Genomic DNA, 12920 nt, shown 5'->3' with positions numbered 1-12920 from the left:
AGATTAAAAATTAGGACCTATTTACTGAATTTCAGTACAGGTGTTTCAATATCATAATAAATGAAATTTTTAATTAAATTTTATTAATTTGGATTTGAAAACTAGTCAGTATTTTATCTCTGAATTAACTCATCATAAAGATTTTAATTTCTACATGTCAGCTTGTATATAGGCAGGTAGTTTCAATTATGTCTCTTGAACTTGTATTCTGTAATGTGGCTTGTAACATTATTATATATCTAACTAGATACGATAACAGAGTTGAAAAAGAGTATCTATCCTTGTCTTATACAGATGTGGAATTTGTTTCACATCTTGAATCTTGATCATTCCAATTAGTTTATAAAGTTTGAGCACACCGTTAAATTCACAGTGCCTCTTAGTAACAGTATTTGTTTCAGGTTTCCAAAATGTTATTACTGTGGCCTTAGTTAAAACCTGTTTTTATTTTCATCGTCTCTGTCACATCTTTATACCACTTGTTAAGGTGTACTTTTCAAGTGATGCTTTTTAAAAATCAGTCAGGTAAGTATTTTATTGTTTCTCCAAACATGTCCTGACGAATTTGTTTTGCTTTTGTAATTATTTGAAGTTTAGATATCCAAACATCATATGATTAACTTCTTCTTCTTGTAGAAATTGCAAAGCTAAATTAATGTGTTATAGACACTGCATACACAATATAATAAAACAAGAATTTGCTTAAGTCTTCTACAATTTTCAGATAGTATTCTCTGTTCACCAAGCATTATGACCAATCATGTATTTTGTATGTGGTATCTCTTGAAAAACTGTGGATCGAAAGGTTGAATGATCACACATCTCTGCTTTGAATTGTTGAAGTAAATTATTTTCACCTACAACTTGTGTTGCTAACATTGCAGTTACCAGTTCCTGTTCCATATAGAAATCACTTGAATCTTTGTATGTATCTAAATATAGTTATTTTATTTTCTGAATTAGAAATTGAAAATTAGTTATTGATAAGAACTTGGAGCACCATTGGAATAATAAAACTATATTATTTTAGAACTACTGGGGTTTTCCTCAGTTTAGAAAAAGATCAACGTAATTTTCGTATTACCATATTTTTGCAATTGTCATTATTTTCCCATAAAATATGCACTTATGATTCAGTTTGAATTTGTCACACCCGCATTAGAAGTTTATACATAAATGTAATTTTGCTTGGCAGTTTCATCTTCTGATATTTTTACTACAGGTTATACTCGCACAACTTTCCTATAGTAATCCGTTTCATGTTAATAGCATTTGCTTTCTTAGAACACAGAAAATTTCAGGTCACCTCAATCTCAATTCTTCCAATGGCCATTATGTTTCTGAATAGACTATGTTTCTGAATAGACTTACCTTGTGAGTTTCTTTCATGAGTTTAGCGATGTAAAAAATTTAGTTTTTACTCAGTTCAGAAACCTATGTGTTTCTGAAAGATTTTAGGTGTGTTCTTTTAATCTGAAAATCCCTTATAAATGTTCTTTATTGCAAAAATCAATACAATTTGCATAGCTCAAAATATTTGGTCTATATCATCCATTAAATGAGAGCAAATAGAAAAGGTATTAGTCTATGGGATTAGGTCAAACTGTGGTATATAATTGTTCATTGGTAGATTGCTTATCTAGCACACAGGAAGCCCTGGGTGCCATTCCCAACACCACAAAAAAAAGAAGAAAAAGAAAAGCGAGAGAGAGAGAGACAGGGGGGTGGTAATGTAAGGCCAATTATCGTTAGAATCAAGAGGAGGAAAAAAGAAAATAAAAAGTAGAGAATTGCAATGGAGTGTTCTTGTGTTGGAAGTATCTGGAGAGGTTTGGAAGTAAAACATGTCTAGAAGCAGTTGAAGGAAAAGTAGCATTTCAAGTTTGTTTTGTTCATATTCAGTACTCAAGGTATATCTGGTTTGTTTTGAGATGTTTTATTTTTTTAAATAAACAAAGAAGAAAGGATATTGTTTAACTCAAAAGCAAATACATTAATTAATGCCCAGTAACACCATCTTTTTCTGCTTTTCAATGTCAGGGTATGCATTACCTCAAATTGAAGTCAATAGTGAAGACAAGCAAGAACTCCATTAATCAGATTCACAGTAGGACAACTTGTAAAGTAAAAGGAAATAGACACTCTTCCCCTTTTAGCCATTTTCACATCAGCTCATTGTTTTTAATACAATGAATATGCCAAGAAGTAATGGAAAACCCCTTCCCTGTAGAGATGATGATTAACCTCAGAGTTTGCATAGTTTTTAGGTGAAAACTCTTGAGTAAGGACAGATTCAGCATTTTGAATTACCTTAAATTTTTTTGCAATTGAATACAATGAAATTCTTAAGAGCATTAGAATATATAGCAACATGTATTTCAGTGTTATACATATAGGTGGCATATGACTTACCAGTTATTTGACTGTGTATTTTTAAATTTTTTATTTTTATCTTTAAATAGTTGTGCAGTGAGTTGACATTCAGCAAAGTAACATAGGAATACAGTGAACTGAATCTTTTTTTTTGCCATTTAACCAAACAACTTATCAATACAATATACTTGATCAATATATCCCTTTCAGTGTTAATTTTTTTTCATTTGTGGAGGTAACAGTTTTGATTTCCCTAGTTAGTTGTCCTGAGGATTAAATCCAGGGCCTGCAATCAGCTAAGCAACTGCTCTACTGCTTGGCTACTTTCACAGCTCTTCGGTTTGTTTTTAGTATAAGGTCACATTAATTTTTAACTTTGCTCATCTCACACTCAGAATAATTCTGCTTGCACTTCCTAAGTAGCTGGAATTGCAGTTGTGTGCCACTGAAAACTGGCTTCTAATATTTTTAATGTAATTTGAATTTTCAATTTGGGGGTTTAAAAATATCATCTGAGGGCTGGGGATATAGCCTAGTGGCAAGAGTGCCTGCCTCGGATACACGAGGCCCTAGGTTCGATTCCCCAGCACCACATATACAGAAAACGGCCAGAAGCGGCGCTGTGGCTCAAGTGGCAGAGTGCTAGCCTTGAGCGGGAAGAAGCCAGGGACAGTGCTCAGGCCCTGAGTCCAAGGCCCAGGACTGGCCAAAAAAAAAAAAATATATATCATCTGACATAATGAAAGCAGGTATCTATTTGGATTTTTAATTCAAATGTTAGATATTCTGAAAATAAGTAGGTATAATTTCAAATTAATGTTAATAGGATTAATTTCAACCTGATTGATAGCAGCCTCTTATATTCATATTTAAGCCATACTGAGAAGATTCTTTTCTGTACATTATACAAATGTTTGTTGGTAATCACTTTGAACGTGATATTCAAAACAATATTCAGCTACATTTGAGTTCCCTAGCTATTTATATCTTACAAATAAGCAAGAAATAAAGGGTGTGGAAAGCTCAGAAACACGATGTTTCCCAAGTACTTAAAATTTATTTTTTCAGTAATCATTCAAAATATTTAGTCATGAGATACATTTAAAATTCCCACATTGAATGTTTGTTATGGTGTACATTTTATGTCACTCTAAACTCCTCTGATGTTTTGTTTTTTCTCCTAGTTACTGGCTGACAAATAAAGTTCCCATCAAACGACCAAGCACAGGTCTCCTCATGTATACACTTGCTACAAGATTCTGTGATGAAATTCATCTATATGGATTCTGGCCATTCCCTAAAGATTTGAATGGAAAAGCTGTCAAATACCATTACTATGATGACTTAAAATATAGGTACTTTTCCAATGCAAGTCCTCACAGAATGCCATTAGAATTCAAAACATTAAACGTGCTGCATAATCGAGGAGCACTAAAACTGACAACAGGAAAGTGTACAAAGCAATAAAGCACAGTTCAGAACACACACACAAAACAAATAAAATAAAATAAAAAAAGAGAACGTACACTTCTTTATGGAAGATGATTCTGAAGATTTGAAAATAGGATCCAAAGTAAGACTTGCTTTCAATCGTTACCTGTTCACTGAAAAATTGATAAGGAAAATTCATGTGAAATCCATGACCAGCTGACGAAATACCTGCGAAGTGCTCTAACAATCCAATATTTTGACTTCATGGGTCCTAGTAAGTGCCACTTCCACTAAGAATACAGTCTGAATGTATAATCAGTAGTGTTTACAAGATCCAACAGTGCACTCATCATTAACTAACAAAGCAAATATGTTCATCACTGTCTGGCTGCCACTGCGATGCCACGCACATTGGAAGAGGAACCCACTAATGAGCGCAACTCAGCCCTTGAGAAGTTAGGTCATCCTTGTCAACAGAGATCTCTATGGAAACAGTTGGAACAGTGAAACCCATCAGATCAAAACCACTCAAGTAAATGCCTTCAGTGAGGACTCTGAGTCTGATCATGTATTTTAGGTTCTTATTTATGTGTTTGATTGTTTTCTGTAATCAAACTCCATTGGTTTGAGTATTGGGTGCTTAGGAATCCTTTCTGAGATATAGAAATGGAAAATGCATATATGAATGAGAAAAATAAACATCAAATAATATTTTCTAAATTTCTTACATTTTTAAATGAGTAATCACACCAATTTTTAAACTTTTATTTTGCACAACTCTAAACCTCCATGTTACTTTTCAGTGGTGTAAGAAGGTACCAGCCAAAGTTTATCACCCCCTAACAATGAACCATTCTAATAGAGAGATGTGACATGTCCTCAGAGATGGTAAAATTAACAGAAAATAGCACTTTGGGTACCAAAGACTATACTCATTTTTACACAGCAAACCACTCTTTTTCATGAAAGTCTTATAAAACTACTGATGTAAAACTGATTCTAAGTATTTTTAAATTTCTACATTCAAGCTTTATTTTTATGTTATGCCCTTTACATTTCACGCAAAAAAGATGTGGAAGCAGTTTGCCCTTTAGAATCCATATTTGATTAATGAAATGTGACCTCTGTTCTTTGATATCTCTCTGGTTGTTTAAATGCTAAAGTCAGCACAGTCTTTATATCATTGTTAAATTTCTTAGTACAGAAATAACAGAAGTATTATTGTTTTCATAATTGAGATGAATAATTTCAAGAAGCTTGACAATGGAACGGTGTGTCAGTATTTTACACTTAAAATGAATTATGTTGGCCAGTATTTCTCATTAGTTAAATTTAGTCATGTTAGTACTGAATGTGTTTTGTAAATGATCATGGTATTATTCATAAAAGGTTTTAAAATAACAGTATGTAACAGAACTGACCAATACTCCAGTTTTCTGGTAACTTCTACTGGTAGATGACTCTGATGGTAATACCCTCTTTTGAAAGCAGAAGCACTGAATTCTCACTTCCAGTTTGGCCTGAAACACTTTGTATGACTTCTTGTTTCTTGGGGAAGGCAATCTGAGGAAAGAAGAAATAGCATGAAGAATATGTGTTGTGTTTCTTAGGAAGAAAAATCTGATAAATGAAGAGAAAGCATGATATTTTCACATACATATATATGTATATATCATGCTATTATCATGGGAAAAGGATATTCACAGTAGTATGCTTATCAATATTTTTAATGATACATGGTATTATTTTTTAAAGTATGGCAGAACGTTGGGATAGAGAAGACTATATTTTCTGAGAATTCATGTGTCTCTAAGAATGCATAATAGAATGCATCATAGCTAAAAAATACCTACAACTTAATATAAGTTTTAAATATAAGTATCTACAGGTTTTTAAATACAAATTAAAAATTATGATTTGCTTGAAACAATGTAAAGTGCTTTCTGGAATCTGACTTTGGAGTATTTGCCGATAATAAACTGTCCCTGTAGCCTTTAACACGAATTCAGAAAACTAAATCTAGAAATTATAAGTAAGTTTGTACAGGTAAAAATTCCAACTGGATACTCAGTGCAAGTGAGTCCTTAAAAGCAGCAGCCAGACACCTTGCCATTTTTAGCACATTTTCAAATGAATGTGTTTAAATGATTTTAAGGCTACAGCAAACACAAGCCTGCCATTCACTGTTGTGTGTGCTGGTGTTTGTCTCATAGATGCATTGAGTAGTGCCTTTCAACTTCTTCACCTTGCTTTGTTACCTACGCTTTGTGTTCTCCAAATATTCGCCCAGCTCCGAAAACGCTCAGCATAAAAAAGGGCTTGAGATTTGGCAGAAACTACTTTTGTTCATCTCAGGGAACTTTCAGTACTCAAGAATGAATTCAGTTAAAGGTATTTAATGCTCAAAGAAGACAAACTGTACAGGACCATTTGATCCAATAAATAATATACACATTTTCATCTGCTCATTCCCCCTGCCCCCAGTGTCTACTGGAGCCTTCTTATATGAAAATGGCAAGGAGATCATTGAAGATTTAAGAGCAAGAAGAGAAAAAGGGTTGAAAGTTAACTAACAGGTGTGTAAGGGATCATAATGAAATCAAATTATACATATATACATATATTATACTTGAGTATATAAGGGTTTATCTCTCTTGATAGCATCATATTTCACATCTTTCATGTTTTATTTCTTTTCTGTGATTTAACCCTGTCCCTGACAATGCTCAGGCAGCTGACTGTGATATATTACTGATGTTTATGTTGTTACTCCACTGATGATGTGAATAGGCCAAGGAAACATTTCCATCATTGTTATTCAGCATGTTCTACAATTAACATTAAGTTGTTGAAATAAAAAGTGAGTCCGGATCAGATTTGGGGGGAAAACCTAATGATTTAGCTCACAGGACCGATGAAACTACTGGGGAAATTTTCCTGCCTGAAAGTGCTGAGCATTTCCATGTCTTCATGTGCTGTATATCATCTGAATTGTAAATCAACTTTTAATGGAATTTCTACATATATGGTTACAGAAGTGATTTATTTAAAAAAGCTAGGGGTAATGTAAATACCAATTAGTTTCTAAGCTACTTCAAAGACAAGGGTAATTTATTTCTAATTGAGCCAGCCAATTGTACTGCACAGAATGTGGTATTTGATTCATAAAGAGTTGTTTTCATGTGGTTATTGTAAGGATTATAATTGTGGAAGAGGTGTGGGAAATTATGTATAGTTAGTTGTTATCTCTACAATTTTTGGATGTTCCCATCAAATAATATCAATATACCAATGTCTTAAAAATTGAGTGAGGTTATTGTTTGTATTTAATAAAAGAGAACTCAAATAAATCCCACCTAGAAATAGATATTTTATTATATGTGCTATAAATATACCTATGTAGTACAAATAGACTCGTGTGATGCATATATACACAATGTTATATATGTGTATTTGTCTGTACACACCAAGTCTGTATTATGTGCACACTAGATTTGTGTGATGTCAGCATCTTCAGGATCTGCACTGAGAATGACTCTGGAGATACGTAAGACCACTTTAAAATAAAGAAGTTCTTTTGAGACTTCATTTACTAACCTGCTTTAAGGGAAATCCACTTTATAACTGAATTCTGTGTTGTCCATGCCTAGAGTTACAGTAAGAGACTAGAATGTCTGAATCTCTCAAAATAGAAAGAAAAGAAAAAAGGCAAAGAAAAAAATATCAGCTAGCAACATTATTTCAATAGCAATTTTTGGATTGTATTTTCCATCTAAGTAGCGCCTTTTACTAAATACTGTTTCATTGTGTAGGCAAAAGCACAAGTGTTTCAAATGTATATAGCAGGCAAAACAGAGTTTACAGAGATAGAATTGCTGCACAGGATAGTTGCTACTGAGTATTTCATATGTCATTTGTGAAATTAAATGAGGTTAATTTTTCCTGTCGAATTTATCCTGTCCAACACTGTTTCCCTATTGTTTGTGTATAGCAGTGGATCTCATTGATCATTTGTAAAATTATGAAATAAATTAAATCATTTGTTTCTTTTTCAACCTTTCTCTTACTTTTTATATCCAAGCCCTTGATGTCATTCTCTGTGTCAATATTACATCGTTAGTTTTAACAATCCTTCACTCATTCTTGGGTCTCCTCCCACCCCCTCAAAGCCACTGACAGTGAGGCCAGCCACTTACTTCAGTGTATTTATGAGGATAGAAGCCTGACAATAGCACTGTGAGCAGCAAAAAAATCCTTAACATTCTCCCATGGTTTATGGAAGAACAGAATAGCTTACAAGAGACAGTCTTTTTTATGTAACGTATACGCCCATTGATTAGTGATCCAGTCACTTCCATGCTTGGAGGACAGCAGGGATACCATTTACACTCACGTGCTCTAGGGCAGCACATTGACTTGTGATTTCAGCTTCTAATTGCTGCTGCCTCCCCTTTGCCTTCCAGGAACTATCTGAAAGAGTACCAGCTTCAGTGCTCTTCTAGGGATTTCTATAACTTTAATCTATGTTTACAGACCATGCACTGTTTTGTTTTGTTTTGTTTTTGAGACTATTTTAATTGTAATTTCATGAGGCCACATTCTATACTAAACCATTTTGAAACATTTCTTTTTTTCTGGAAACAATACTGAAACCCTTAACAATGGTTAATGATCACAGATGTTATTTATATAGGTGTAATCACACTTAATTTCAAAGATCCATAAATCATGTTTTCTATTCTGGGAATATGATCAGATTTCATTATGCGGAACTCCACTGACTAATGTTACAGAACTTATCAGATTTGAGTATGACATTTGGTGATCTGTGGTGACTTTAGAATCAGGTTTCTAAAACATAACTTATTTCTATGTAAAGTATTGCTTCAAGGGCTGGGAATATGGCCTCGTGGTAGAGTGCTTCTCTTGCATACATGAAGCCCTGGGTTCGATTCCTCAGCACCACATACTAGCCTTGAGAAAAAAGAAGCCAGGGATAGTGTTGAGGCCCTGAGTTCAAGCTCCAATACTGGCAAAAAAAAAATTGCTTCCAATATTTAGTCTTTTAAAATACATGTAGATGTGTTTAATACTGAAACTGTGGGTACACTTCTCTTTAGATAATGATTTATAAGAGAATAACTTTTTTTCCACACATCTCTAAAGTGCTCTCAGAAATTCAAAGGGGAATGCAATATATATATATATATATTAAAGATTATGGGGGCTGGGGATATGGCCTAGTGGCAAGAGTGCCTGCCTCATATACATGAGGCCCTGGGTTCGATTCCCCAGCACCACATATACAGAAAATGGCCAGAAGGGGCGCTGTGGCTCAAGTGGCAGAGTGCTAGCCTTGAGCAAGAAGAAGCCAGGGACAGTGCTCAGGCCCTGAGTCCAGTCCCCAGGACTGGCCAAAAAAAAACAAAAAAAAACAAAAAAAAAAAAGATTATGAAAGTAAAACATTTATAAAAGTTTTTTCTAACAGTGTCCAAAATTGTTCCTTTAACATATTTTAAGAAAATGCACTATTTTTTATAATATTTTGTGCAATTAAGAACTGGACATACATTTTTCAATTGCCTTAAAATATAAATACAAAATGAATGACATACTTTGTGATATAATGATAAATTGGGTTATTCCTATGCTTCTATGATGCATTGCATTTTAAAAAGGCAGGTATTGATAGGAGCTTGTGACTTCCATCTAGGATCCTAGCGACTGAGGAAGCTAAGATCCAGGATATCATGGTCCAATGTCAGCCTGGGAAGAAACATCAGACTTCATTTCAAGAATAATCAGCAAAAAAATATCAAGGACACAGAGATGACTAAAATTGTACACTGCCAACTAAGTAAGCTGTGTTGGCAAAAGGTCATGAGTTCAAACCTCAGTACTGCCAACATAAGTGATCTATAATTGATATTATAATGGATTACTCACTTTCTTAGACAAACATGCCACCGATAATTGATTGAAATTTGATTTTTTAGTTTTCAAGAATATTTAGTAGTTTTTGGTGACTGGATCAAACTAGTATAAATTTGCAAGTACTTAACACTGTTAGAGTAAAATAGGCTGAATATATGCTCATAGTAACCCCCAATGTTCCATACCCAATTCATGTATCGTGTATTATTAATATGCAAACTGGCTATAACCTAAGCCAAATACAGTCTGGGTATTTTATATACATCAGTTGATATAATTGTAATGACAAATCTATGAGATAAATACTGAAACATTCCAATTTTACAATAAGATTATAGAAGAGGTTATAGGATATGAGCTTGGCCCACTCAGAGCAAATCTGCACTCCTCCTTGACCTTCCCTGGGAAACTAGGTAACTAATTGTACCACTATTCAATGAGCATATATTGAAAGTACAGGTGAGACAATAAAAAGTATATATGTATATATTTAAATGTAATGGAAGAAAATAAAATTTAAGGTTATGTGCAGAAGTTATTCCTACCTCAAAACTGCATTATCATCTCTATTCATGAAAACAACTACCTTCTAAGTCAGTGTCTCCTCCCTGAATGATGCATGGTGAAACTGCTAATATCAGCCTGCAAATTGTCTGTGTGTGTGTGTGTGTGTGTGTGTGTGTGTGTGTGTGTGTGTGTGAAATGAGTTTGGGGAAACTATAGAGAGAGTATATGAATATATACATATATATACAATCCTACAGATTGTAAGGATTGTAAATGGAGCCAGCAGCTACCACATATTCTCTCTCATATATGTACATACATGTACACATAATACATATATGCTATGTATATATACATATAGGTAATACGCATATATAAGTAATACATACGCATATGCACACACAAGTTGGATACTCCTCTGTAAGATGATTACTTCATGTATCACAAAATTCATTGTATTACTACAGAATCTAAGTTGAGGGTCCAATCCAAATATTTTGATTGAATTTGGGAGGTCCATTCATCTCCATTAGTGACTGCTTACAGAAATCACTCACGGCTGCAAATGGCTAAGGTCATCAGTTTGGTATTGATTTTGCTCCCCTCTCTCTCTCTCTTTTTTTAGTCTCTCTTTTTATTTCTCCTGCCTAATCTGTGCTTTGAAAAGGCAGTTCAATGTTTTCTCCTGTGTATTAGCTTCACTGCTCATGAGCCCATGAGTGTAAAGAAGAGTATTAAATGTAAAAATAAATTATCGTTAGATCTGTTCTTGACAGATAAAAGATCCCAGTCCCCTGGCTGCTCAACATATCACCAAATTTCAATGATAGAGCTATTTGAACATATTAAATACCAATGTAAATAAAGCTATTTATTTATTTTTTGCTTCTAGATACCTGTTTTCTAACTCAGTCATTAATATAATCTTCTCATGTAAAGAGCAGTCCATCTTGTGTTCCACAAAAATCCATAAATGAAAATCCTCTACATCTCTCATGAAAGTTCAGAAATATATTAATATAGTAAAAGTACTGAAATAAGGGAAAAATGGTACTGTTTAAAGAGTCACGGGTGATTTAAAATAACTTTTATTTACAATGAATTTTTCTTCTGGAGAGCATAGTTTCTCATGAATATAAAAGAAATAAATTCATAACAAAACAGAGAACAAGTAGAAGAATTTTACTTCAGCTAGAAATAATCCCTGCATTTGGAAGACTAAAGGAAAGATAAAAAATCTGAAAACTTGCCTTCACTATAGATAGAATGTGGGATCTGGAATATGCAGGGTAATCCTACCTCAATTAGTGTTATTTGCAAAATCTAGATACTTTCTTTAGCCCTATCCAAAATATTTTCTTCATAATATTTTCTAGTACATAAACTATTCCCTTTATTTCCTTTATAGAAACAATGACTCCCCTTTATAAAATGTAATAACAGCTACATTTCTAAGAGCAATCTCACCACTAACATTACTGCTGTTGCAGATTAAATTATCTTAGTCAACACGGGGCCCATAGTACCACAGAAAGAGAAGCATTGCTATGATGTACGAACTTGTGTGTTCTCAGTTTGGGGATATGACTCTGTGCTCAGCCTCTGCTGACTGCCCAGCGCAGCTGACTGGCCCCAGACTCCCAGCAGATTGCAGATGGGCGGCTCTGATTACATCTGCCACTGCTGCCCAACTGCAAACACTCTCATCTGGTAGCAGATGTTTTCCAGGAAAGATCCTGACCACCGGAGCTGTTCTGCTTTGCCTTCTGTGTCAGTTAATCTCCAGGATTGGGCATAAGGCCATTCTGCTTAAATACTTATTTGTCTCTCAGGTATAGAACAATAACAGCGTATGTGCAGGCTCCACCATTTCATATTCATCACTCTCCTAATAGGGAAATACCTGTTTGTTTTTTCTTTTCCAGAGAGAAAGAAAGAAAGAGAGAGAGAGAGAGAGAGAGAGAGAAAGAGAGAGAGAGACCTCATTTAGAGAAATTTTCAGTCAGAATATAAAGACTAGGAGGAAAATGTACATCCTTTCTGCTCTTCCAAAGTCCATTGGTATGATTGAATGATATTCTAATAATTGAATAAATAGCTTCCACTTTTTAAACCAAATTAAACATTTATACATACACTTATTTGATCCAGTTCTATAGTACTTGATACTGTTCTCACGGTGAGTTTTATAAAATAGATTTACTGTATGTATTTCCAAATCTTGTTGCCATAAAAAAATGTTTTAAAATCACCTGTGAAACATAGTCACAGACAGGCACCAGTGGCTCATGCCTGTAATCCTAGATACTCAGGAGGCTGAGAACTGAGCCTCGTGCTTCAAAGCCAGCCCAGCTAAGAAAGTTCATGAGCTTCTTTCTCCAGTAAAATACAAAGAAAAAGCTGGATGTGGTGCTGTGGCTCAAGTGGTAGAACGCCAGCCTTGAGCCAAAGAAGTTCAGGAATGGCACCCAGGCCTTGAATTTGATTGGCACACACACACATAAATATATGATATGAGCGTATACAGAACTTTTATAATGCATACATAGATACATACATATATAATTTACTAATGTGTTAAACATTAGCCATCTCTTCTTCATAACTTCAAACTGTAAATGGACAAGGTAGAGAGGTAAATGAAATGAACAATATCATTTGGTGACAAACCCTG

The 12920-nt window shown here is 34.2% G+C and overlaps 1 protein-coding gene across 1 annotated transcript in view; it reads left to right on the top strand.

Annotated features, from left to right (window-relative positions):
- St8sia4 (ST8 alpha-N-acetyl-neuraminide alpha-2,8-sialyltransferase 4) overlaps positions 1-7859 on the top strand; it is a 90166-nt gene extending 82307 nt beyond the window's left edge. Inside the window, exon 5 of the mRNA XM_048331287.1 lies at positions 3558-7859. Coding sequence (XP_048187244.1) covers positions 3558-3840 — 283 coding nt within the window. The 3' untranslated portion in view covers positions 3841-7859. The remainder of the gene's footprint in view (positions 1-3557) is intronic.
- The last annotated feature ends 5061 nt before the right edge of the window (positions 7860-12920 follow it).

This window comes from Perognathus longimembris, chromosome 22 (genome assembly GCF_023159225.1).
Source record: "Perognathus longimembris pacificus isolate PPM17 chromosome 22, ASM2315922v1, whole genome shotgun sequence".
In the NCBI taxonomy this organism is placed as follows: domain Eukaryota; kingdom Metazoa; phylum Chordata; class Mammalia; order Rodentia; family Heteromyidae; genus Perognathus; species Perognathus longimembris.
The sequence above is the reverse complement of the archived record's forward strand: the minus strand, read 5'-3'. Positions and strand labels throughout refer to the sequence as shown.